Source organism: Chaetodon auriga, chromosome 11 (assembly GCF_051107435.1).
Source record: "Chaetodon auriga isolate fChaAug3 chromosome 11, fChaAug3.hap1, whole genome shotgun sequence".
Lineage (NCBI taxonomy): Eukaryota > Metazoa > Chordata > Actinopteri > Chaetodontiformes > Chaetodontidae > Chaetodon > Chaetodon auriga.
In genome coordinates this window covers 16951184-16978701 of record NC_135084.1, presented here as the reverse complement: position 1 = coordinate 16978701, position 27518 = coordinate 16951184, and the positions used below count along the sequence as shown (strand labels likewise).

The following is a 27518-nucleotide window of genomic DNA, read 5'->3' as shown; positions in this document are numbered from 1 at the left end:
AGAGACGGCCGTGCTCAGTTGTGTTTCAGCTGATCAAGTGAAGGGAAGTTCTTCATCCTCAGACGCTCGACCTCGGCCCAGAGGAGAGCCAGCTCCTCCGCCTGTGCTCTGACCAAGTCCTCCAAGTTCTTCCTCTGAACGATTTCCTGATAGCGCTCCTCTGTTTTGGTGGCCTGATTTTCCTCTGAAGCTAAACACCAAATGCGCCACGTTATCAGTCAGAGCAGGCTCTATAATCTGCAGTGTGATTTATTAGAGCTGAAATTATTATTTTATTACCTGTTGCTTCATAAATGTGTCTCCTCTCTGCCACGGTCACGTGCATGCTGGGTAGCTGCTGCTCTACATTTACGTTTTTCTCGGCTTTCTTTGCTGCATGCCTCTTAAGCTGCTTGATCTTGTTTATGCGATGCTGCACACTCTGTTGATGAGTCTGAAAGTAGAGAATAATACGTACATTAACACGGTAAAGGTACATAAAGTACACAGCGCAGAGGTGACTGATGAGATCACATTGTTAATTTTCTGTTACCTTTTCCTGGAAAGCTATAGTTTTCTCCAGACTTGAAACTTGCTTGGACACAGAACTGTCTCGATCTGTCTTGTTGAGATACTGAAAAGACAAAGGAGTAAGTGACGTGTGTGAAGTGAGAACTCAGAAAAACAGATGGAGCAACATAAAGCGTCTCAACACGTTTTTCTATCAAGCGTCTGCTCTCGCTCTTGAGGACAGATCCCATTGGGCAAAAATGCTTCATCATAAAATGTTCCCAGGATGGATTTGTTTATATTCAAAGTTTTTCTTTCTCAAGGTTTAGGGGGCCTAAACAATGACAGGAAGCTGCATGCCACGCCTCAGCAGAGCTACCTGAAGCTTTTTCCAGAGGAAACTGGCATCCAGGCCTGGAAACATGTTTTGCGTGTGCCAGGATCATCGACTCGTTCAAAATAAGATGATGGATGACTCATCTGATCGTGTATTCTTTCCTTGCACAACCAGCACCTCCCTGTTTTTTTAATATCACTAACTCATGAAATTCCTTGTGTTAATGTGTGTTAAGGGGTTAATGAATTGCAACCAGCGGTGAAGTATCTTCCTGTCAAGTTCAGTGGTCTGTATTTAATTAAAGTCCCTGTTCACGCCTTAGATTGACATTTGAAGCAGTGAAGCTTTTCTGTTTTCCTGGAATTTTAAATCATTGCGTAAACATGGCTGAAAAGTTCAGACAGGAATAAAGAAACCATAAGTTTAGTTTTCAGCCAGTCTTTGCCTGTGGGGTAACAGTTTTAAAGATGCAATAAGAAAAACTTTTTTTTTAAAAAAAAGAAGAAAACAGCGTAGGAAGTTTGCGAGAATTGGGGTGTGTCTCAAAAGATCATCCATCTGTACTCGGGGATGGTAACAATTTTCTGCTCACAAAACATCCAGTGCTGCCAAAACCAAAATACCTGCCTTGATATCACCGACTGAGGTTTGTCCAGAAACAGGAAGAGAACACGATTAAAGTTTCAGCCCAAGCGGTGAGATATCAGCGCTATTTCAAGCAGATGCTTAACTTTTTGAAAACCTTTGACATAAGGTTACCAGGAATTACATACAAGGTCGAATCTGTTTGGTGTGCAGTAGCATTATTAATCAGGAAGGGTTCTTTAGTGTTTAATAAATAAAAGTGTCCGTAGAGAAGCTAAAAAAGCAGAACTAGGGTGTTTTAGTACCCAAATTCCACTTACATCCTGTTGTTCTTCAGAGAGCCGTAACATCTGGATGTCCCTCGCCTTGTTGTTGAGGTCCTCTATCTGCATCTCCATCATCTTGTGCTCCCATTGCAGCTGGATGATGCCCTTACGGAAGTCTTTGCACTCCACCATGGAGGCTATCTTCTGCTCTCCAAGTGTCTGATCAAATAGACAACAAACATTTGACAAATAGAGACATTCTCATAACATATTTGTATATAGAGCCATCATAAAAATGCACATCCTTGTTTGAATCCATGTTTTACTATGACACTGTCTGTGTGTCTGGTGGTACAGGCTGACCCTAATGGTTCTGTTGTGGTCCTCCACCACACTCCTGTGGAGAAGTACAGAGTCAGTGTAGTCAGCAGTCAGGTCAGTGGTGGACACCTCCACCTGGCCCTGCTTGAGTAGGACCTGGACCATGATGTCCATCAGGAAACGGTTCTTCTCCTTATGCAGACTATAGGACAGCAGGACAACAAAAACACTTACATAGAGAAATAGAATAAATTCTATCAACTTTTCTTTCACTATATTACCTTTTATGATTGTTACAGGTTATATATAAAGAGACAGATTCTCAAATTTAAGACTTGTGGCTCAAGAGCCATTCTCTCAGGTCATCCATGCTGTATTTTCACCCTTATAATCAGAATGAATGGCAACATCCCAGTCATACCTCTCCAGTTCGTCTGAGAGATTTTTAATTTCCTGTTGAGCAGCCTTATCCTCATCTCTCCTCTTCTGCAGGAAGGCCTGCATCTCAGCAAGAGTCAAAGCTTTTACTTTTACCTGCAAAGGACGTGCAATGTGATGATATGTGCAATTAAAAATTGTTGGAAACAGACTATAAAATGTTGTGTAGTGTGAAAAGCCTGTGTGTGTGTTCGTCTGTATTTCCAATCTTTAACCTGTTTTTACCAATTTTACCTTTTGCTCACTCTCTACTTTGATTCTGCGGACCTGACAAAACTTTTCCCAGATCGATGGGCTCAAGCCTTCAGGTATATTCTCCGGAGCATCCAGCTCCTCCATGGCCTTCAGCATTTTTCCGAGCCCATCGGGAGCCAGAGAACCGCACAGACGCTGCTCTTTAAACAGGTTGGAGTTGTTGTCGGTCTGGGTCCTCATCTTTTGAACCCTGAGGCATATAAGACCATGTATGCAGCAACTGTTAATTCATTTACAACTTGTGATGTGGATGTGAAACCATGCAACTTTCAACATATGAAGCTATGAGTCAGCACAAATGCCTTATGTTTAATGGTTGTAAGTAAATGGTATTACAAACCTGGGTCTACGCTTGAATAGCTTATACAGCTGATCGACCACATGGCTTGGTACATCAAAGAACTCCTTCCTGAATTCTTTGTCAAGAACCTTGGGAGACATGGACGGATATTATATTATGTGTCTGCACTTAGAGTCAAAATGATCTCAGTATTTTACCAGCTGCCTTACTTTGTCCTCAGCTACAGTGCTGTCATAGGTCTCATGAAACAATTCTACTTCTTCTTCATGTCTCTTCACATCTTCCTCAATTTCACCCTGCCAAAGAAACATATGTTGATCAGACGAGAGCATCATGAAGCATTTGAGAAATAGTGACTGACAGTCTTAAAGCCTGAACAAATGAGCATGCTGCACAGGTTAGCTCTTGCAAAACACGCCTGAGCGATGGGAAGATTTTTATACTAGAATTTGGAAGAACACCACTGCCATTCACTCAGGTGTTTGACGAATAACAGAAGCTCAAGCTGGCAGTCATAAATTCCTTCGGCATTACTGTGCTCCAGTATTCTGACCTTATGTGCCACGGTTTTCTCAAGTTTGAGCTTGAGCTCCAGCTCTCGATTTCTTATTTCCTCTTCCACAAGGACTGAATAGACGAGATAAGTTATCTTGAGCTCTTCCTGTAAAATACAAAAGAAAACATCAAACAGGATTCTTTTTAAGGTGTAACATACACGAGGTATCATATCTCATAATTATCTCAAGTAAGAAACCGCAACGAGAAGAAAGGCCTCTTCATTTTGTGCGAGGAAAATGAGAAAAAGGGAAACAAAAAGAACGAATGTGATGCAGATTGACTTCACTTGTCCATGTTATGAGTCTGTGCATGTGTCACATACATGTACAGCACGTGTGTGTGTGTGTGCCCGTGTGTTGGCTCACCTGATATATAGCCATTTCACATTTCACTTTCTTCTCAAACAGCTTTGTCAAAGTTTCATCAAACCTCTCAGTGGCATCCTTGGTGGACGCCTGCAGTTTCTTCATTTCAGTTTCCAGTGACTGCAATTACAGAGTTCACCGGATGACTTATATTGATCACTGATCAGAACTGAATCATATTTCTGATCACAGAAAAGCAGCAGATCCGTGAATGTATTAACCGTAACACCTTTTTGTATTTCTCCTTCTCCTCACTCAGGTCTTTGGTTTTCTTTTCATACTCTTTATAGACTTTTTTCTCCTCCTCGCTCCAGTGGATTCCAGGTTTGGTCAAAACAAACTCAGGCGGAGGTATTTCCTGTGGAGTCAATTCAAAAGAAACTATGTGCCCTTCATGCTGATTTGTCTAATTCAACTGACACTGACTAGAAAAGAATTCAAGTTAAAAAAAGACATAGTTTGTCTGAAGCTAGAGAAGTAACACTTTGCTGCGTAATACGGGATCAGTTTACTACAGGATTAATGCTTTGACAAAAAAGTGAATATTGTGGCCCACCATTTTCAAGATGTCCTCTTTTTTCACTTCGAGCACTCTGTCCATCATGTCATCAAGAGCCCTGTCTCTGGGGTTATCACCCTGCAATAGAAAGGCAAAAACGAAACCTCAACAATGTGACAGAAATAACTAATGTTATTTATGACTTGCTGCATTTAACTGTATATCACACACAGGCATTAGAGACATCCATATGTTTGATTTAATGTCAAATTGAATCTTGCTGTTGTCAATAATAATGGTAGATGTAGTTTTCATATATGGAAGTATTTGAAGAATTTGTAATTAGCGACAAACAAGAGTTGAAAAACAAAAACACATTTATTATAGCGGCATACTTTGGCAGCCAAACGTCTTTGCTCTTCCAGCTTCTTCCTCTCCTCCTCCTTTTTCTGTTCTGGGGTGAGGTACTTCTCTGCTGTCATCTACATTGGGACGAAGGCCATATGAACTGTGATAAAGCGTTTTGTATGAAGGTAATCACATACAATTTCATATTTCACTAAAAAAACAAACAAACCACAAAGCAGTTCAGGATGCACGCTTTGTTTGTTGAACTTTCTGTGAACCATGTCAACTGTTTAGATGTTTCATGAGGAGGTCGGTAACCTCAGAGTCGTCCACAGTGAGCAGCCTCTCTGGCCGCTCACTGATGGTCAGGCTGGGCTCCCACAGCTTCTCGGTCATGTCCAGCTCCAGCACGATCCCCCTGATGTGTCTGTTCCTCTCCTTGACACGGTTGAGCTCCTGCACCTTCTGCCTGTGCACCGCCTCAAAGTCAGCGTTGAAAGCTGTCTTGATGCGATATATCACATCCTAGATTCAGAGTTGAGTGACAGAAAAAAAAAATTCTCATGATCATGACAATAACCATGCACTCACTTTCTTTCTTTTATTGTTTTTGTTCTTAAGTGTGTGTTTTGGGCACTGGTTTGGAAAAGTACTGTACAATATAATCACACTTTTGCTGAGAGCCAACAGTTTTTGAACAGGTTCACACCTGTAGCAGAATTATCTGGTTGATCCTCTGCTCTGTGGTTTGCAGGCTGAACTGATCGTGGAGGTAAGGATTTGAATATCCTAACTGAGCGGACAAACTTCCCGTCACAGCAGCACTCTCTGCCTCGTGGCCTTCCTCTCCTCGCTCTTCCTCCTTCGTGCTGGTTGTGTTGGTACTTTTCTTCAGCTGAAAGACAGGGAGAGACACTTTGAGAGGGCCGAAATAAACGTTGAGGATTTTAATCTGTGGTCATAAGATTATAAACTTCATCCCAAGAATATTGCAGTGAAGAGAACCATTGTAACAACTCTCTTTAGGCCACACGGTCATAAATTTAGAAAAGTTTCAACACTGGTGGACTGGCATGTTTTCAAGCATTTAAAAAGTTACAGCAGTGAAAGGTCACACATTCAAAGCATCACATTATTCTCCAGCAGAAAACCTGTTTTGACTTGAATGGTTTTGCTATAAAATGTATTTCCAGAAAGTGAAAACACTCATACTGAGGAGGCTGTATTGTCATAGCTTTTAGAATATATAGAACTTCTGATAAGTTTTTTGCAGTAACTTTGTATGTTGCCTTTCTGTTTCACATATCATTTAATAATGAAATGAAGAAATAATGCCACCATTTACGGTGTCTTATTTGGGATTTCAACTAATTAGTTTGTTTAATAACCTTTGTACATGCATTGTAATATCCTTTAGCCCAGGAAGATTAACCACCACTTTTACGGAAGCTAATGGGCATTTTGCTTACGGTGCAAGCAGCCTTTTCAAGCTTCCTCATATTTTGAACCCTGCGAAGGTCCTCCATCTCTTTCTCTGTTCGCGCTTTCAGAGGGTAGTTCTTCACCTCATGTTCAGAGTGAAAGGCCTGTGGTAGACAGCCAGAAGTGATTTAAAACTCTACGTACAGATCATAAAACACTGTGATGATTAAAAAGTGTTACACACTACCTTAATGGCCTTGCCTTTGACCTTCATAGAATCCCAGCATTCTCTCTTCAGGACGTCACGAAGGTAACATTTTTCTAAGATCTCCCATTTGATTTCATTTCTCACCTACAATGTGACCACATTAAAAATCACTGCCATCATGGCCTCAACGCAAAATTAGAACTTCACTGCATTCATGTTTGTGCGTTAAGCATTACTCGAGTAACTTCCTCCTCCACCATGGCCTCCAGTCTCCTCTGCTCCTCAACATCCAGGTTGAACTCCTGTTGTTCCAGATGCTCGATATCTGGGAGGCTGTCGTTTTCGCGCATCATCTCCTGAATCTGACAATACAGGAATCACAGTTTAGTCGTCATACTGTTCATAAGAAAAGGCTATTGTGAACATCATTTCTACTAAAACTTGATTACAAATGTGACTTGTTTGTTGAACTAATGAATATTTTTCATGATGGACATCAAACATTCTGCATTTTTTATGTGAAAACAAACCAATAAAACTGGAAATGAAGCGGTAAGTTTACAGTAGGGAAAACATTCTTCAGACAGACACTCGATGATACTTTAAGATGCCACTGGATCACTTTCAATTGAGTGTTGACATTAGCATGGCGTCATAGCTTGTTTACATATGTATTTTTGTACACTATTTATTGATTCATGCATTTATTATGAGAATTCCACACACAGGTTTTATCCTTTAGTTTTTCAGTGCTTTAGCTTGTCTCGCCACCCAATTTATTGTGTGTGTATATGTTGCCCTTGATAGCGAGCTGCTGCATATAATTACAGGGATGAGTCTTATTGGATTGAAAAGCACTTACCAAGCATGGTTAATGACACAGTATTTGTGCTTACATGCACTGTGGGGCGTTGTTTTGTCAGCAAGTTTCATGCCTGCTGTGATAATTTTTCCTGCTCAAAAACTTATGACTATCCTCTTAAGTAAAGCCTAAAATAAACAAATATGTAATAATAACACTCTCTTACAGTGTCACGTAACTCTTTGATGGTTTTCCTCAGGTTTTTCTTTGTCTCAGAATATTGCTCATTGTCTTCTTTCATAACCTGTTCAAAATATAGATTGAAAACAAGTCAGATACTTCAACTCCAACAGCATAGTGAATCAGTTAGTATTAAAATATGTGCGCTTAAGCCAACTTCACTAGACTCCAACACCTGACAGTGAGTAAACCTAAATGACAAACAAACGTGTTATTTATGCTACATTTTACAACATGGGGAGAGAAAATAAATCATATGCTATCCAACACTTTATCACTCAACGTGATGCAGCTTGATTGAAACAGAAGTCTTCACGGAACACAGGTGAGTCACATTAGAAAGCGTGTTGTAGCATAAAGCAGGCTGGAAAGTGCCTCTGCTCATTTCTCATGTGAGATTTTCAGTGAGGTTTATTCAAAGACTGCCACACCTTCAGTATCAATTTATTGTTATCAGGAAGCTGTGTCAGGGGACAAAGCGCAGATTTTTTTATTTTTTTTTTAGAAATGCTTATCTGCTTTATAGCACTTTACCACTTGCCAATTGGTTGATGTTCTCACTCACAAAGTGAAGATAAATCAAGCTGTTGCTCAGAGACACTTTGTGCCAAAAGCAACACAGCAAGATATCACACACAGGTGCAAAGGGCACTTTCATAATCCCCCACCTGCAACGTCGCAAGGCTATAAAAGAAGTGTCTAACATAGTTAACATTATGACACGACCGCAAATATGACAGTATGTTAGTCACTGACCGCCTCTCGCCTGTTTTCCAACCAGGTGGGGTGTGAAGGTGGAGCAGACAACAGGCTGTTATAACTGTCATCCTGCTCTGTCACATCCACTGTCTCGAATCCAACACTGACCTACGGAGTGTCAACAACGCATATGAAAACAACACTCAGACAAGGAAAAATAAAAGCAGTTACTTTGACACATGGCTAAAATGTTCATTTGGTTAAGTAACAAGTGAGGCCTTTGCATGAGCAATAAATAACATCATTTACTATTTATTAGATTGTGAAATCTTCATACCAGATTTAAACCACAGTGACTTAACGAAGAACACGAAGAGAACACACAGACCATAAATTCACATTTATCATTACATTCTTGAAATTTAGTGGGACGCCTCACACTTTTATCACCCACAGTGCAAACATAATCCAGCTCAGATGCAGAATATCATCACTATTATAAGTCTGTAATACAAGTTTTCTATTGAAACTGCTTTAAAGCGTGTTGATTCAATTTTCTTATCATTTTGGGGGTTGTAGTTTCTGGTGCTGTTGACTTTTCTTCCATTTTCTGCAGCTGCAGTGCACTGCTGTTTCAAAAGCAACAAAAACCAACACAGTTCGTACACTGTTGTGTAGAACTAATCTACTGCTAAAACGGAGTAGAATACAATTTACCTGACTTTCCTCTGATTTTTCAGTGCCACAGGGAGACCCTTGGCCCCACTCAGGCCAGTCAGTGAGGATGGGATTCTCTGTGTTGAATATGATCTTCAAGGAATGATCCATAGTCTGGCTATACTGAGTAGCTTCATTCACTTTACCAGCATCTCCACCTTTAATTCTGTATGGAGCCATGTAAAACACACAAGATATACACAGTTAGAGAGCAGATACATGAAGATATTTGTTATTGAGGTCTAATGATGGCCAGTTGATCCATAAATCCAAATAAATATAGAAATAGCCATTTTATGGTGTTTTTAAATAGAAATCAGGTGAACTCTAAATTTATTTGTTTCCTTCTGCCTTATAATGAAATTATATTTACATTAAATAGCCATTTTGTACATAAGACAGACCTAAAATGAGACAAAGCTTTGGAAGAAGTAATGAAAATTGGTACATACAGAATGATTTATATAACAGAATTTCAGGAACAAGAATAACTACAAATGATCACTTTATAGTAAGTGTACAATTACAATAACCTTAAAGGAAAAGGCTGCCTATATTCTACATTTTTATTATCGTCAACAAATCCCATGAAAGACCAAACTAACAGTATTTAGTTCATCTCTATAATTTCCAACTTCCCTACCCCATCTGTGGCCCTCAGCACCGAGCCCATTTGTCCCCACCGAAGACTTTAAAAACAGGTCACAAATATGTAGCTTCATTCTTAAAAACAGTCTCTTTCATTTAAACTTATTTCATAAAACAGCAAGGCAATGTATTATTAGCATATGTAACTCAAACAGAAGTTAATAGCGCATTTGCTGAGGACAGTTTTCAGCTGTGAGTTCGGCATGTGAGTGAGTGTTTATGGCAGCAGGGCCGTGTCTATGGGATTGACTGATAATGAAGGAATGTGAGTGAGATCTGATTCGGTGGTGGGATTGTGCTATGAAGTTTACAGGAACTTTATCTTCCTGCAGATTACAACCACGATCCCCCTCAACCCACCACTACAGCTGTATTTATTTACTATGGTCCCTCACAGCCAACGCTTGGAGAGGAAAAATACTGTTTTATGTGCACTGTACCAAACAGCATAAGAATAACATCACTACAGTGAGCAACAGTTCCCTCTGCTGTTCACAGCGGTGCACTATGTAAGCAGGACGGGCTGCTTGCTGTTTCACCTGAGATTAGTGCACACGAGAGAGCCGTCTTTAAAGCCGGCAGTGAGGAGTGTCTGGCTGTCTGCAGAGAACGACACACATCGAACGCCACCATCGCGGCTTGAATGACACTGCAGCTCAATGTACCGCTCCTGTAGGTGCATTGTGATATACACAACAGACAATGAAAACCTGATTCAAACATTTGCAGCAAACAAGAAAACAACAATAAAATGGGCTCCTACCATGGAAGCAGCTTCCCGGATGCGTAGTAGGCCATCTCGGCCCACAGAAGCCAGCCATAACTGGTGAGGAGACAGAACAAGAGAGACAGGGCCCAGAGGATGACCCCTCACTTCCTGCTCTGGTTTCAGCTGGACCACCTGTTGACTGGAGACACTGTCTGTGTCCTGGACATTAAAATCAGAGAGCAGGATAATGATTTGTGTTAATACACAGATTAAGAACACATACCTGAGACCACTGTTTCTATAAACAATTGCCATATTTTAAGACACAGAGCAAGTAGCAATAATAGTTTTCTATAATTGTATCAATGATATTTCAGGTGGATGAAGAAAAAGACACATTAGGCGGCAGTAAACCTGAGGAAGCGTAAATCGCAGAAGAGTTTTCTCCTTGTGGCAGTACGCAAAGACCTCACTGACTCCCAGAACACAGGATTTAAGTGGATGAGGCACTTCATATCTGGACACTTGGAGGACACGAGTGGACAGGCAACCATGCCGGTCAACACAATCTGGACCTGCAGGTCAGTAGAGACACATAATAAATGAATAAATGTTTTCAGTGTTTCCTATCAAAGGAGAGGTTTGCTGTGGGGGCAATCTTAAGAGGATAGGGTGGGGTGCTTACATACATCTGCTGTATATACATGGTTGTATCCTCAGTATGCTGCATTTTCATAAACTATGACAATCATGGGTCACATTTGTGTCCCAGTCTTATGTAACTTTTTGGTAATCCTGCAGCTACAACAATACTGAGGAATTCTTCAGCAGTTGATCTTGACACTTTTGCTTGCAGCACAGAATATATCATCTTAAGCATGTATATAAAATACACATATAGAATAGCTCTATAAACCCTGTTACACAATATTTTGTGCAAATTGTGTTTTAACCAAATCCGTTTTATCCTCAGTTGTTTATTACCAAAGTCACTGTCACTGGAAATTTTAATTGCCACATAGATAGCACCTGTAAACACACAGTCATGTTTTATAAGCTCATTTAAGCAGCGTGTGGCACGACTCATCTGTGGCCACACACTGGACTTACTGTTTGCACTTTCCTCCAGAGAACCATCTGTCTCACGGTCTGTCTTGTTCGACATAGTTTTCCAGGCTGTATAAACAAAGGGTGTGTCTCGCTAAACCCCTCAGTCGTTTTTCTTGTTTTTTTTTTACGGTGTTAGTTAGAGCATGTCCAAACATTTGGATAAAAATGTCCAGTTGAGTACTATTAATCCGTTATGCGAATGTCTCTGGATATGGCTGGAAGCAAAACTGAAGCCTACTGTCACAGCATTCCCTTGCATGAATGATGAGATTCTCAGCCTTAACACAAAAGAACAGAAGGCGAGTGGTAGCCCAGCAAACTACAGCTCCATTATTTACTGCTTACAGATTTTGTAACCGTAAAACAAAGGAAGCCAGCGGCCATGATTACTCTCTTAATTTCTACCAACCAGCACGATCATTGACTTTTGGTTTAATACCATCACTCTTGTTTTAAACCTCTTCTCATTGACAGGAGATGATTCTTTAACTACCAGTTAAAAGGTAACTTCTTATCTTCTGGTCAATGTTCATCATCACTTCTCCCATGTCTGCAGTGGATCTCCCTTACCTCTGGCTGAAGTCGTTGCTTTAGGTCAGTATCACCACAAGAGCTTAACAATGGATCACACATGAGCCCCTCAACTTGCATTTTTGAGACACAATGGCTCCTGGCCCTGGTCTGCAACTCTCCTCTGGATATGTACCAGATAACTGTATGATACTTTGTGTTCAATCAGTGCTATCTTAAAAAAAACTGCTGACCAACTCCCCAAATTCCCTTTAATTAAAAAAGAGAAAGTAGTGAAATAATCTACTCCATCAGTGCTGTACCTTCAAGGCCCCTCACAGGCAAAGACAGCACTGTGAGCAGGCTGCCGTCATGATTTTTACCCCCCTCTCCAGAGCACAGTGCAAGAACTTTCACCTGCTCGCGGTCCCGGGTGCCCTGAGTGGAAAGTGACAGAATGGGCCCAGGAACAACTGGAAAAGAAAACCACATGACAAAAGTGTGCAGGTGAGCTTGATCTTGCTCTATCTTTTAATATTTAAACATAGTGTTACTAAATAGATGTGTTACAGTAATAAGACAATCATTCTGTATACATCTATAGTGCATTTCAATTCTAAAACTGCATTTGCTTAGTGTGACAAAGAACAAGTTTTAAAAAGAGTACTTACCTGTGTATCCTATGACTGAAAACCTCTTTGATGGCTTTGCATCTAGTACATAGATGTGTGAATCTGAGGCACCAGTGAGAAGGAAGTGCCCCCCTTGATCAAAACTGTAAAAGTACAAACACACGCGCACACACACACACACACACACACAAATAAACCACATTTTCAGAGACACAGTATATATACAAAATAAGAAAACAACCATTTAATGTGACATCTTGATTTACGTTCTGGTACACATATGGAAGAGCAGTTGTCCTCTTGGGTTTTTATTGGTAGAGATAACGAATGCCTCTACTTCATACATGTATGATGAGATACTTTGTTACAAGTAACTGAAACATCACATGGATGGAGGATATTTACACTAGGTGATCCACAGGAGTGTGGTAGAGATGAACCTGGTGCACCAGGCGAGGCTGCTGCTCCCTGTTCAGGTCAATGAAAAGGACATTTCCTGAAGCTGTTCCAACAGCTGTGTATTGTGCGATAGGACAGCAAGCCAGACTTGTCACCTGAACAGATACAGATTACAAGTTTAAGTTTACTTCTATTCTGATAAATTTAGTTATTTGGTTTAAGTTCACATGCGTTTATATGCTGGAAATCTGACCTCAGTTTGAAGAGACAGGGAACCAAGGCAAATACCATCTGGAGACCACAGCTGCAATTCTCCAGAATCTCTCACTGACTGCAACCACCAAAAGCACAAACATCACAACTCATTTAAAGGACAGTGGCCTAAATTACAAATGCCATGATGAAACCCTGTAATTCTTGAGCAACACAAAGGTTTTACCACACAAATTTTCTTGTCAGTGTGCAACAAAGCCGCTGCCACAAAGTTGCCACTGAGAACATCCAGGACCTTCACAGTTTCATCTGACCGGGTTAGGTTCAACATATAGATTTGCCCCTGAAGAACAAGAAGCCTTTGATGTTCTCAGATTTTCTTTTCAACATTTATTTTCTGTATTTGTATGTATTTGATGGAATAATCATTGTGAGGATAACAGATTTGAGTACTTACAGTATTAGAAGATAAAAGTAATGTTTCATAGTCAGGAGAGTACATCACAGTTGTGACGGGTCTTTCGAATCGCCATGTTTGTGTGATGTTGATCTGAGTCCCTTTGATTTGCAGACAATGGACCTCACTCTCCTGTAAAACATAAGCACGTTAAAGTTAAAGTAAATTGGGGTACTTGAGAATTCCCGAGCCCTGAAATTGCAAATCCAATAACTGACTGGCAGAAGAATGAATGTATTATTCTTCCGTACATTTCGAAGGTATCATACTCAGTGTGCCAAACAGGCGTTAATAGACATGTGGGCTTGTACCTTTCCTAAAACGATCAAACCATTCTTGTTAACGGTTAAACCTTGAAAGTTGCTCTGCCTGAGTTCAGGGATGGCATCAGCAGCTGAAACACAAAGCAGATATCAAATGTCTTTTCCATTGCCAAATAAAGTTGGGCAATATTTGAAAGAGTAGAAATGCTCACAGTGACTTTGTAAATATCTACCATATCCCAGTGTCAATGTGTGTGTTGGCTTACTTGTGGGGTTGAAGGGTATTGAAACAGAGAGGGTCTCTGCATCAACACGAAGCAAAAAGCTTTCAGCGCAGCCCACATAAAGCTCTGAGGTGGCCGTCCAGCAGATGGCAGTTGGAGTTAGTCTGGCTTTGGTGCAGAGTTTACTCTGTGTAAACATGTGGAGTTGGGTAACTGTTTACTTACTGTGTTTGTTTGTGTGCCTGATAACAACATTGCTTTCCAAACAAATAGATTCATAAATCCAAAAATTACAGCTGTATCACAAAAACAAACAAATTAATAGCTGAAAGTGAATTTAGTTAGTGTACAAGTGACAGTGGGACAATACCACAATGTTCTCTGCTTTGTCTCCCTTGAGCCCTGCAATGGCTGATGGAGGCATCTCTGGACCAAAATAGGCCAGTTTGTCGCTGACAGTATGAGAGGTGGGCACCAATCTCTCAACAAAGGAACCATCAGTTGCTGGAAGCTCTATCACACTGCAATTCAACAAATACGACATACAACTATGACATACACATATGTAATATTGTTTGACCCATGCTAGAATCTGCATGCGTTCTTCAGTCCCCATTGCACTTGTGAATGATAATGTTGGTAGTTTTATTTATCACTTAAATCACATGCAATGCACCGAAAATCATGTCCATATATCGCTACAGAGTTTAACTAATTGCTTGTGCAGTCAAGTTTGCTTTACCTTGATTTCAGGACATGAAGGCTGGCACTCTTCTCAATATTCCAGATAGTGAGGGATGTAGCACCCAAAGCACAAAGCTGGAGCCAGTTCAGAGGGTTGAACACTAAAGAAATGACATCGCGCCCAGCTTGTGGTTGTGTACAAATTGGCTCAGCGTTTTCCCAGTTCCTGCATCACACAGTCATGGTCACAGTCACAGAGCTGCTGTACCTAAATAAATAAAACTGAAAATACATAGTGCACAAAATATGGTACTGCACAGCTTTTGTGGCTTACCACACTGTTATGGTGTGGTCTGGAACAGAGGAACAACAGCCCAAATAAGGACCACCATCACTTAATGTCAGGGATGTGTAATCCAGCTGTGCCGTTCCTTGAAAAAGAATAACTGGTGTAAATGGGTGCTTTTACAGTGTTTGCTGATTTTGATGTTGGACTTTTAGTTGTAATGGAGCACTTCTACGCTGTGACATTGCTAGTTTTAAAGATTTTGAGTACTTCCCCATGACTGATTAAAAAAATATATATATATATTTAAAACTATGAAAATTACATAGATTCAGGTATTTCAGCTGGATCATAACATCACCTTACCTTTTAGTTCATTCTTCAGCTGAAACTCAGGAAAAATGTACACAAATATAGATGGGGATAGCTTTTGCTCAGAGAAAGCAAAAATCCTATTGTTGCCATTGGCTGTCAATGCACCAATGCCTCTGCCAGGACTCTGAAGGACACTTTGCATCTTTGTCTCCAGGTTCAGGAAACAGATATGGCTCCCAGATGGATAACATACTGTTTTATTGTCGACAAACTCGATACTCTTGTTTGTAAAACCTTGTATCCACCTGAAGGGAGTAAAACAGACAAATGTTAATTAGCCGCTGTTTGTACGTCCTGTTTATACATACAGTTCACAACGGTGCTAGCACTGGGGCCAAATATTAGCTAGCTTAACTGCTATGGACAACTATGATGAAAATAGTACATTGAAGATGTAAATATACTGCACTGAAGTGAAAATACATAGGTGTAATTGTTGCGGAAACATACCTGACTTCTAAACTTCCACTTTTATCCATATTCATCCAAAAATAAAATTACACTTAATAAAATTACGCTTCTCACCGACACAACATACAAACAGACGGGCGAGTCGGTGCGTATCCTTGGCAACCAGAACACACCGAAGAAATCACGCTATTGGCTGATACTTCTTCTGATGCAGCGCCCGTTTGATACAACCATCCCGGAAGTAGGGTTTAGATTACTTTGATAGTGGTAAATGTCCTGTCGACAGCAAGGTATTCTCTCACTCACTAAACCTTTCCGTTCGTGTCAAGGCCACTTTCAGACTTATTTTATTCACCACCCGAAGTGTAAACATGTCCACGGAGAAGTGTTTCGCCAAAGGTAAGACGTACGGAGACTACTCAGCTAACTTCAAAATTATCTTGCAGGCTGCTGACATTTGTATTCGCAGTCTAAACCACGATAAACAGAACAGTGAACTTCCTAAAATATGTCGGGTGCATATCAGAGGTTTGCTGAATTTTCCACCTATTCTATTGCTGTACATTAAAACCTGCGCAAAGCTGAACTGAACACACTGCAGGATGTTTGCCAACCCATCCGATCTCACGATGTGAAGTTTCAGAAGCAAAGACGAGGGAGACATTTTTTGCGGTCATCATGACTAAGCATTATGTAAACCCAGCTCGTAAAGCTAACAGTAGATAACAGGGGTGCAAATAGTCAACTCCTTTTTTTCTTGAGTATTATGTCTACAGTCGAATTGAATACACTTTCAAAGACTGGATTAGCACAGTATTCGGCGACTGTCTGCGGATGCTGTGATGGGAAAGACGACTGATAAATCCGAGAAGTACCTCAGGCTACTTCACTGAAATAATAACATACTCATTTAAAATATACTATGCACTATTATAGTCACTTATTCGAAAATAACACAATGGCTCTCCAGTCTGACAGGAAAAGGCTGTTTCCTGTCAGACTGTGAAAGAAATGAATTACTGACACTAAGTAAAAGTAGTAATACTATAATGTAAAAATACTTCACTATTAGTAAAAGTCCTGCACTAAAATAACAGAAGCGTTATCAGCAAATGTATTGAAGTGTCAAAAGTGATCAAATGACCATATGTTTAGCATGTAGAATATTAATCTATAAAGAAAGTAGAAACTGCAGCTGTAAAGTACAAGCACTAAAGTTCCTCATAAATGGTTTGAAATACAGTAACTGGAGTAAATGATTCCATTCAGGCAGTTATGGTAGCAAACATAAAACAATATGCTCTCCTAGATTCCCTTTGTCATATATGGAGGTTTTTTTTTTTTTTTTTTTGTCCTCTTTCAGGAAGTGCTGCACCTGGTCCAGTCCCCCAAGGCCACATCAGACTTTACAGCATGAGATTCTGCCCCTTCGCTCACAGGGCCAGATTAGTCCTGAATGCCAAAGGAATCAAGTAAAGATGCTCTTCATTATGCTTCATTTTAAACCATAGCATCACAAATACATAAACATGAAATTCTTTAACTTCTTCTTTTGATTAAATTTGACCTCCATTTGTCTTTTAGGCATGACATCATCAACATCAACCTGAAAGACAAACCTGACTGGTTCCTTCAGAAGAATCCGTTTGGTCTTACCCCAACACTGGAGACGACAGCTGGGGAGGTGATATATGACTCTCCCATCACCTGTGAATACCTGGATGAAGTTTACCCCGAGAAGAAGCTGCTTCCTTCCTCTGCTTTTGGTAAAGCTCAACAGAAGATGATGCTGGAGCATTTTTCCAAGGTATATTATGTCAACACTTGCATCTAATTCCTGTTGTTAGGAACAGCTACTGTTCATCATCTAAAGAATCATATTACTGCAACTGTTTTCTACAGATAACACCATACTTGTACAAGATCCCAGTGGCAAGAAAGAATGGTGAGGATGTCTCAGGACTGGAGGATGAACTGAAACAGAAGTTTGCCAAATTAAATGAGGCAGGTTGCAAAGCAGAGTGCTCTGGTGCCTTGACACATTCTGCAGACATGCAATTTTGTTGATTTTTGGTTGACTGGAAAGTCAAAACTGTCCACAGGAATGAGCGTAAGTGCAGCTGTAATTGTCCATGAATTGTGATAAATGGTCAGAGATACTGAGTAAAGTCAGATCATCCATGTGTCTGTCTTCAATGACTACATCTGGCTAGTTTACAGTGTTTTATACAACACAGATGAATGTAATGTTAATTTTTCAGGACCTCGTTAATAAGAAGACCAAGTTCTTCGGTGGTGATTCCATCACAATGATCGACTACATGATGTGGCCGTGGTTTGAGAGGCTGGAGATCTTTGAACTGCAACAGTAAGTAATAATCTCTCAGGATAGGACTTAAAAAGAAATACATTTTATTTATGCAATTTTTTAAAAAAACTCTAAAGGTCACCATAAAGAGGAGCAAAACCTACAAATATCAAGAGCAGAGAATCATAAGTGGTCTTCTTTGTCATCTTTCCTTCATGACATCTGTCATATTTCATGAGGACAGCTTGTGTCCATGTGTTGGAACTTGGTCATAGGTGAATGATTTGATTCCCTTTGTCTTTTCAGCTTCCTTGATGACACACCTGAGCTGAAGAAATGGACGGAGCTCATGTCAGAGGACCCGGCCGTCAAAGCCACCATGCACAGCGTGGACAACCACAAGGCTTTCTACAAGAGTTATGTTGAGGGGAAACCCAACTATGACTATGGCCTGTAGAAACAAGGCGATCGGAACCTTTAACCGTCCAAATGTATGTTGCTTTGGTCATGGTTATTCTGGAGTCTGTATGAATAATAAAACAGTGAATACCATGTTGAGTTAACATTGAAGGGATACAGTTTAGGGGAAAATGTGTTTTTATTGGACATTTAAGACTTCTTTTGTTACTGAGGGGAAAATATGAAGTCACTACAATGAGGTAAATATGACTCAAGTTCTTTTCACTGATTCATTCCAAAGTTTGGCACTTTTTCTAATAAAAATTGGAGAAACAATGACTGACCTGTATCTGAAATTTGTACAACATAAAATTTGCATTGCGTTTTCTGTAGAGATGGGCAGATGGTAGTGAGGCTTGTTTCTGCCCTGTGAAGCACATTGTGCTGGAGCTTGTGTGAGTACCTTATCTTTTAGTTATACTACATACTTACATACTTTCAATGCCCCATGCAGAGATGGAGAGGGCCTTTTACTCAGCAGCAGGTGCAACAGAGTGATCTTTACGTGGTAGTCAGTATTGGTTATTGGTAGTGGTTAGCCCCTGTTTGTACCACCCATGAATTAGCGTACATAGAGTTCACAGAGGTACTAGCACTGGGGCTAAATATTAGCTAGCTTAACTGCTATGGACAGCTATGATGAAAACAATGCATTAAAGCTGTAAATATACTGCACTGAAGTGAAAATAGATAGGTATAATTGTTGCGGCAACATACCTGACTTCTAATCTTCCACTTTCATCCATTGTCATATAAGAATAAAATGAAATACAAAAAAATTACACTTTTCAGCAACACAACCGACAAACAGGAGAGTCCTTGCACATGCCAGGCATCCATAAAACGCCCCAAAAAACACGCTTTCACGCTATTGGCTAATACTTCATCTGACGCAGCGCCGTTTAACGTTACCACCCCGGAAGTAGGATTCACATTAAATAACACCGCGATAGTTTCTGCAGACAGAACGCTCACCTCTCAGTCGTTGACCTTCTGCGTTCGTGCCACTTTCACTCTTTATTCACCACCTGAAGTGTAAACATGTCTACTGAAAAGTGTTTCGCCAAAGGTAAGACATGCAGCGACTACTCATATAACTTCAAAATTATCTTGCAGACTGTTGTCATTTTTGCTAACAAGCTAAACTACGACCAGCACATCAGTTGCTTCCCTAAAATCTGTCACGTGCATATCACGGCATTATGCGCGTTTACTTAATTTTCAATTGAATCCATTGCTTTGCATTAAAACCTGTGCAAAACTGAGCTTACACACTGCTAGATGTTTGCCATCCCTTTCATTTCTTCCGCTCTGACGTGTGCTGTCACGATGTGAGCTGCCAGACGCAATGACAACAACGATATTTTTTGCAGTCATGGTGACAAAGCATTACTTAACCTCTCCAGCCCAAATAGGAAATAATGAATTGATTTTTATTTACTTATATTTATTTTTATCATGGGTATCATGTCTACCATCGAATTGAATACACTTTTAAAGACCGAATTAGCACAGCGTACAGAGACTGTTTTTGGATACTCTGATGACACGCAGTTGTGAAAGACGACTGAAATGTTCGGGAAGTACTGTTTTATTGATAAATTAACTAAATCATTTAGGATATACTATAAACTGCTGTAGTTACTTATTAGAAAAGATCACAATGGCTCTCCAGCGTGACTGGAAAAGGCTCAAAGCATAGACTTTTTACTGTTTTACACTGTGAAAGAACTTACTGAGACAAAGTACAAGTAGTAATACTATAATGTAAAAATACTTCACTATTAGTCAAAGTCCTGCAGTAAAATAACAGAAGTGTTATCAGCAAATTTATCAAAGTATCAAAAGTGATCAAATGACCATGTGTTTGGCATGTAGAATATTAATCTATAAAGAAAGTAGAAACTGCAGCTGTCAAGTACAAGTACTAAAGTTCCTCATAAATGGTTTGAAGTAACTGGAGTAAATGTAAATGATTCCTTTCAGGCAGTTATGGTAGCAAACATAAACCAATATGCTCTCCTAGATTCCCTTTGTCATATATGGAGAATGTATTTATTTTCTCTTTCAGGAAGTGCTGCACCTGGTCCAGTCCCCCAAGGCCACATCAGACTTTACAGCATGAGATTCTGCCCCTTCGCTCAAAGGACCAGATTAGTCCTGAATGCCAAAGGGATCAAGTAAAGATGCTCTTCATTATGCTTCATTTTAAACCATAGCATCGCAAATACATAAACATGAAATTCTTTAACTTGTCCTTTTGATTAAATTTGACCTCCGTTTGTCTTTTAGGCATGACATCATCAACATCAACCTGAAAGACAAACCTGACTGGTTCCTTGAGAGGAATCCGCTTGGTCTTGTCCCAACACTGGAGACAGCTGGTGGGGAGGTGATATACGAGTCTCCCATCACCTGTGAATACCTGGATGAAGTTTACCCCGAGAAGAAGCTGCTTCCTTCCTCTGCTTTTGGTAAAGCTCAACAGAAGATGATGCTGGAGCATTTTTCCAAGGTATATTATGTCAACACATCTAATTCCTGTTGTTGGTGGGGTTTTTTTCATATACCTGGCTACTGTTCATCATCTAAATAATCATGTTAATGCAACTGTTTTCTACAGATAACACCATACTTCTACAAGATCCCAATGGGGAGAAAGAAAGGCGAAGATGTCTCAGGACTGGAGGGTGAACTGAAACAGAAGTTTGCCAAATTAAATGAGGTAGGTTGCAAAGCAGAGTGCTCTGGTGCCTTGACACATTCTCCAGACATGCAATTTGGTTGATTTTTGGTTGATTGGAAAGTCAAAACTGTCCACAGGAATAAGCGTAAGTGCAGCTGTAATGTGATAAATGGTCAAATATATTAAGTAAAGTAAGATCATCCATGTGTCTGTCTTTAATGACTACATCTGGCTAGTTTACAGTGTTTTATACAACAAAGATGAATGCAGTGTTAATTTTTCAGGACCTCGTTAATAAGAAGACCAAGTTCTTCGGTGGTGATTCCATCACAATGATCGACTACATGATGTGGCCGTGGTTTGAGAGGCTGGAGATCAATGAACTGCAACAGTAAGTAATAATCTCCCAGGATAGGACTTAAAAATAAATACATTTTATTTATGCAATTTTTTTAAAAAACTCTAAAGGTCACCATAAAGAGGAGCAAAACCTACAAATACCAAGCATAGTACAAAAGTAAGAGCTGTACGGTGAAGAGCAGAGAATCATAAGTGGTCTTCTTTGTCATCTTTCCTTCATGACATCTGTCATATTTCATGAGGACAGCTTGTGTCCATGTGTTGGAACTTGGTCATAGGTGAATGATTTGATTCCCTTTGTCTTTTCAGCTTCCTTGATGACACACCTGAGCTGAAGAAATGGATGGAGCGCATGTCAGAGGACCCGGCCGTCAAAGCCACCATGCACAGCTTGGAGACCTACAAGGCTTTCTACGAGACTTATATTGAGGGGAAACCCAACTATGACTATGGCCTGTAGAAACAAGGTGATCAAAACCTTTAACCGTCCAAATGTATGTTGTTTTGGTCATGGTTATTCTGGAGTCTGTATGAATAATGAAACAGTGAATACCATGCTGAGTTAACACTTAAGGGATACATTTAAGGGGAAAATGTGTTTTTATTGGACATTTAAGACTTCTTTTGTTACTGAGGGGAAAATATGAAGTCACTACAATGAGGTAAATATGACTCAAGTTCTTTTCACTGATTCATTCCAAAGTTTGGCACTTTTTCTAATAAAAATTGGAGAAACAATGACTGACCTGAATCTGAAATTTGTACAATTTGCATTGTGTTTTCTGTAGAGATGGGCAGATGATAGTGAGGCTTGTTTCTGTCCTGTGAAACACATTGTGCTGGAGCTTGTGTTAAGGAATAATAATAATAAAAAAAAACACTGGAATCTAAAACCTCGCCTTCTAATACACAATAAGAAATCGAGTGCTTGACACTGAACATTACAAAATGTAATAGCTGCCATTTGATTCGCAGCAGTATGAATGAAAACAAAAATGCTGCATCACCAGTTGGTAAATGATTCCGGATAGGCCGGCATAATATGGAAGAGGTATTTCTGTTGAAACGTTTCCCCGGCTGACAGAAGTGCCTGGTCCTTTTACAGGTAAATATTGAACTGCCTTTCTGAAATGATCATCCTTCATGCAGATGAGTTGCTGCTGCTTCTTTTAGAGGCAGAGGGATATCTACTGAAAACCCCTCCTCCAAATTCTGCCTCTAAAACAAGCAATACGAAACAGTCTTACAGAATAAATAGATTAACTATACATAGGTTAACAATTTACCCATCAAACCCGTTTAGCCACTAGAACAACAGAAGCCACTGTTTTCTGTTGCTACGCATTGTTCGGGGGCCCTACTCTCAATATGCTGATTACATTGTCGAGTGTAAAGAAAGCAGCTGCTGCAAAAACCACCACACATCTCCATATCAGCCATAACTAAAATAACTGCTGTATACGCACCTTTTCATTTCAGTACTTCTTGTATCTGTAACTATTTTTGACATTATTCTTAGTAACACTGAAAGATATTTAAGCTCTGCTTGCACTAGAAGTAAGAAAATTTTCAGAGAGCAAGCCAAAGCTCACACATGGAGGCTGTGGTGTAAACCTCCATTTGATAAGTGAGGCGTGTACTCTTGTATGAGCACAGGCGCATTTCTCAACATCTCGTGGAAATGTCTGACTGTTGCTGCATGAAGTTCCCTCTGCAACACCAGAGGCCGGAACAGATTGACGGGCTCTGCTTTGCGAATGATCTCAGGAACCTGGATTTCTTCTGGCACTTTACTGTTCCCAATCAGGACGTGATGAAGCCTCTTCTCCTGCAGGCTCCTCTGCAAGAAGGTGAGCATATCCCGAAGCCTGTGCTCCATGCTCTCAATGCTCCACGCTGAGGGTCTTTTACTCAGCAGCAAGTGCAACAGAGTCGTCTTTACGTGGTAGTTAGTAAGGGCACTTTTTCCTGTGAGCCCTGTCTGCTTTTTGTGCAGGAAAGTAACAATCTGAAGGCAGTGTAAATGACAAGAATTTTGTGGTAGGCGTTTAGAGAAAAGTTTCAGCAAATTCCTCTCGTAAACAGCAAAAGAGAGAGGCCAGTATGGCTCTGCAGAGCTGTCACAATCTGAAGGAAAGTGTGAGACAAAATAAACGTCTGTATCCTCCAGCTGAACCACCGGGATGATGTTGAGCACGATGACTTTCCCCGACCGGAATCGGATCTTCAGAGCACCGGCAGCATCCAGATTGCGAAAAGTGACCTCGAAGTCGTATTTGTGAGAGATGCGTCCCCATGCTTTGGTTACAGAGATCTGAAACCACTTCATGACTTGATCTTTGGCTAAGAACGATGTGTTCCTGGAGCACAGCAGTTCATCAGGACTGTGGTCCACTTTGAGTGCGTCATTCCTGCTGTGCAACAGGCAAAGCATGTCCTCTCCCAGGTTAGCAGCGCCACAGAGACAGTCCTCTTCGTTCTCCCCAACCCTGGTCACCTTTATTTTGCCACAGCCTTGCATGTCTGGAGGCATGTCACTGGAGGGGCTGCACCACAGATGGAACTGGAAGTAGTACGGATCTGGAGGCGAGAAAGGCACTATAAGGTCGCACACAAGTGGCTTGCACACCTTCCAAGACTCGAACATGCTTCCAATCCCAACAAAGTCTCCGACTTCCATGTCTGCATCCCTGTCACACACGCTCCTCAGCGATTCCAGCAAGTCATCAGCAAAACCCTCGACAAACTCCCTCACCCGCCAGTTTTCATGGGATGAAGTGTAGGTGCATTTGTCACAGAAGTTGCTCAGGACATCCTTATCCAGTACAACCGTCCTGGGGGTGACAGATCCACTCTCTGAAAATACATCTTCCTCCTCCACTGGTCGGATTTCTGCGTCAGCAAGATCCACCCTGCACATCTCGATAGTGAAGAATATGACAAAAGACACAGCGGTCCAAAGGTACCAACTATAACCCTCCTCTGAGCCAGTTTCTTCCTGCTTTGAGTCCAGCTGTGAAAGCTCTTTCTCCAGCTTGGCCTGCTCCATTTCCAGCATCTCCTCGTGCTTCCGCATGCGAGCCATCAGCTCCTCATCCTGGTCCGGGAGTGTGGTGTTCTCTTGTGGGAAGAGTAAGGGATGGTTCAATATGGCAGCGGCCACCACCACACACATTCGTGCTATGGCCCCCTGCATCTTCAGCCTGTTTCTAACATGCACAGTCAAGCACCTCGAAGATGTCCGGGGAGCTGCAGCTCAGAGCCTGAAACGAAAACAGAAACTGTGGTTTACTGAAGGCAGAAATGTGCCAAATAAGGTACTAAATAAAATGTATAAAAATCATGGTATATATAAAGAAAATCCAGTTATTTTTGTAAAGCTAGACTCCACCCCAGGAGGAAGCACAGATTGTACCTCTAAATATAGAGGCAGTGGGCTGAGTGACGCACTCGCCCAGCATCGGACTGTGCAACAGGGGAGGAAGGAAGATTGAACCCTTCAGAAGAACGCTGCCCTTCTCTGATAACCCTATTTAGTTTGCCTCTATTTTAGTTTGCCTCTTTCCTTTTACATCCTGTTAACATTTTGCACAGAATAAAACTGAATGCCACCTCCCTTTCTGGAAAATGTCCAAATAAAGTTTGTAAATGAAACACTCACTTGACATTATTATCTTCTTTCCTGGACGTCATCAGATGACCGACAAGTAATGCAATATACTGTACAGCAGAGGAAATTACATAAGTCTCTTGCGTATGTTTCAAGCTTTTAGTAGACTTTAAAGAGACAACTGCACACTGTTCTGGTAAGGATGGACTGAATTACTTAAACTATCGTAGCTATAATCTTTTGAAAGGAAGGCACATAAATGTTCTAAAATGGGACTTCCTTTTGAAAAGTAGAGAAATGAGAGATAGGAAGTACACATGCATCATCATCTCACTGTAAAATCATGAGATTAAAAGCTATTCTCTGGCAGACTGGAGCTTTAAAATGGCAGCAGTACTGGCAGAGTATGTGAGGTCACAGAGCCAGGGAAACTTCCCATGACTTACTCACTGGGATGTTTTCCAACACTTACATTGCACAGTCCATCCAAACAAACATCAAGCCAGACAGAGAGGCTTCTGCTGTAGTTGATTAAAAATTATTTGAGACTATCTTTTGTTAAAGAACATGAGGGCTATAATCAATTTAAACAAAGACTGAGAAGTAAGCCATTACTCGTGCTCTAAATGACAGCATTAGTGAACAAATCTAGGAGGAACAGCCTTGGTCTGGTATGACCACTGATTAAAGCGCCTTATGCTTGGTAATGCAAACAAAACTGTAGATCGACTGCTGTGTAGGTAAAATGACATGATTAACTAACACTACTATCTTTATATCACTTCTCTACTTGAGCTACAAATTTAACACTTGCATTTAAAGTGATGAACACGTTAATGTATCTATAATTATAATCCAATAATATATGTTATTCTGAAATGGACCATTCTACATAATGAGTACATATACAGTACAGATATTTAAATTATTTTCAGTGAAAATGTTTTACAGTTTTACATTGAGAAAGAGATTTTGATTACAAGACTTTTAGGCCCCTATACTTCTTTACAGAGTATTTATACATTGTGGTATTGATACTTTAACTTGGCTGAGAAAAATATAAGTAAAGTGCTTTAAAAAATGGGAGAAACTACTTTGAAATGAGTGAAACAGGTGTCTCCCCACCACCACTCCCGCACAGTGAGCTCAGGGTGTTTGGAGTGAGAAGCTCTCATGATGGCCGCTGTCACTGTGGACGAAAATTACCGCCTCAGTTGTCCTGGCAACAAAACAGTGTCCCGCGCGCATCACGGAAACGTGCTGACAGACGAACATGAGTCACTTCACTGCGCAGCCAACAGACGATGCTGTGTAAAGCCCCGAAGCAAACACAACTAAAACGTTTACTTCCCGGAAAACATGAGCAACAAACGTAATCTGGGCAACGTGACTGCATGTGTTCTCGATGTACTCGTCTAGAGAAGTACATTTACGACGATATAAGTAGTAAAAACAAAACTTGCTAAACTCACCTTTGCCGTGTTCTCTGGCTGTTCTCATGTTGCGGTGGAAGTAGCCTCGCGACACTGCGGACAACGAGGAAACACTTTCTCAGCGCCTTTCTTACACATTTCCTGACTGTGAGCTCCTCCCAAACGGAGAGACACAGCCCAGCTTCCTCTGCGCAGCAACAGCCGGGATTCAGAGCTGCGAGGAGCGTCAAATATCACAAGTAGTAGTTAAAAGTAGTACTGTGAAAAGAGTTTAAATCAGTCTGAATAACAACCTACTGGGCTCTGTAAGCTATTATAATGGAATATTGCAACGTGGTACTCCTTGCTTGTAATTCACGACTTCATTGCTGTATTTATTGTTCAGATTAAGAATTTAATCCAAACGAGCAGAAAAAACTTCCCATTGTAGAAGCTGGACGCATGATTTTATTTATTTATTTATTTATTTTTTAAAGTCGCAATTAATGTTACAATGTCTGTCCTGTTTCTGCTCATTCTTCCGCTGTTCCTCCCCGAAGTCACCTCTCTTGCCCCACGCACATGCATTTGACTGCCATTACCCTTCCATCCACCAGATGGCCTCAGACTGTTGTCTTTTCTACCCGATCCCGTCATACGCCTCACCTGCCCATCTCCTCACCTGCACCTCATTCCCTCATCAACATTGTGCCTCATCAACGTTGTGTTTGTGGTTTCGTGGCCTGCCTTTCGAACTTCTGAACCCTGCGCCTTGTTACCTGTAACCTACCTACCTGATCTCCTGGAACTCAAGATTCTTTGCCTTACAGTTATTCATTAGTTTACCTGATTGATCTGCCTTCCTGGTTTAGACCCTTGCTGGCAGTAAAGTACTGGCTGTGGACATGATTC

General features: G+C 40.7%; 4 protein-coding genes across 4 annotated transcripts; 2 read left to right on the top strand and 2 right to left on the bottom strand.

Moving 5' to 3' along the window:
* Positions 1–14: 14 nt before the first annotated feature.
* cfap43 (cilia and flagella associated protein 43) lies at positions 15–15839 on the bottom strand. Its single transcript, XM_076743399.1, has 38 exons — positions 15811–15839; positions 15352–15605; positions 15034–15130; positions 14758–14925; positions 14386–14536; positions 14058–14202; positions 13840–13922; positions 13529–13660; positions 13298–13414; positions 13112–13189; positions 12865–13013; positions 12499–12602; positions 12151–12300; positions 10622–10782; positions 10262–10426; positions 10038–10168; positions 8851–9016; positions 8191–8301; positions 7421–7498; positions 6629–6754; positions 6432–6536; positions 6232–6348; positions 5472–5657; positions 5081–5287; positions 4810–4896; positions 4472–4552; positions 4145–4273; positions 3916–4035; positions 3546–3653; positions 3202–3288; positions 3032–3120; positions 2671–2881; positions 2420–2532; positions 2041–2200; positions 1732–1896; positions 533–613; positions 280–433; positions 15–190 (listed from the first exon to the last, which is right to left on the bottom strand). The coding sequence occupies exons 1-38, from the start codon at positions 15837–15839 to the stop codon at positions 15–17; spliced, it is 4971 nt and encodes a 1656-aa protein (XP_076599514.1).
* A 133-nt stretch (positions 15840–15972) lies between these two features.
* Positions 15973–18816, top strand: LOC143328073 (glutathione S-transferase omega-1-like). The gene is made up of 6 exons (XM_076742989.1): positions 15973–16170; positions 17135–17243; positions 17356–17578; positions 17674–17775; positions 18033–18139; positions 18386–18816. Exons 1-6 carry the CDS (start codon positions 16143–16145, stop codon positions 18534–18536), a joined length of 720 nt encoding a protein of 239 aa, XP_076599104.1. The 5' UTR covers positions 15973–16142; the 3' UTR covers positions 18537–18816.
* Positions 18817–19464: 648 nt separating this feature from the next.
* On the top strand, positions 19465–22044 carry LOC143328072 (glutathione S-transferase omega-1-like). Its single transcript, XM_076742988.1, has 6 exons — positions 19465–19607; positions 20610–20718; positions 20831–21053; positions 21162–21263; positions 21509–21615; positions 21894–22044. The coding sequence occupies exons 1-6, from the start codon at positions 19580–19582 to the stop codon at positions 22042–22044; spliced, it is 720 nt and encodes a 239-aa protein (XP_076599103.1). The 5' UTR covers positions 19465–19579.
* itprip (inositol 1,4,5-trisphosphate receptor interacting protein) lies at positions 21639–26791 on the bottom strand. The gene is made up of 2 exons (XM_076742987.1): positions 26667–26791; positions 21639–24847 (listed from the first exon to the last, which is right to left on the bottom strand). Exon 2 carries the CDS (start codon positions 24778–24780, stop codon positions 23173–23175), a length of 1608 nt encoding a protein of 535 aa, XP_076599102.1. The 5' UTR covers positions 24781–24847; positions 26667–26791; the 3' UTR covers positions 21639–23172.
* Between the last annotated feature and the right edge of the window lie 727 nt (positions 26792–27518).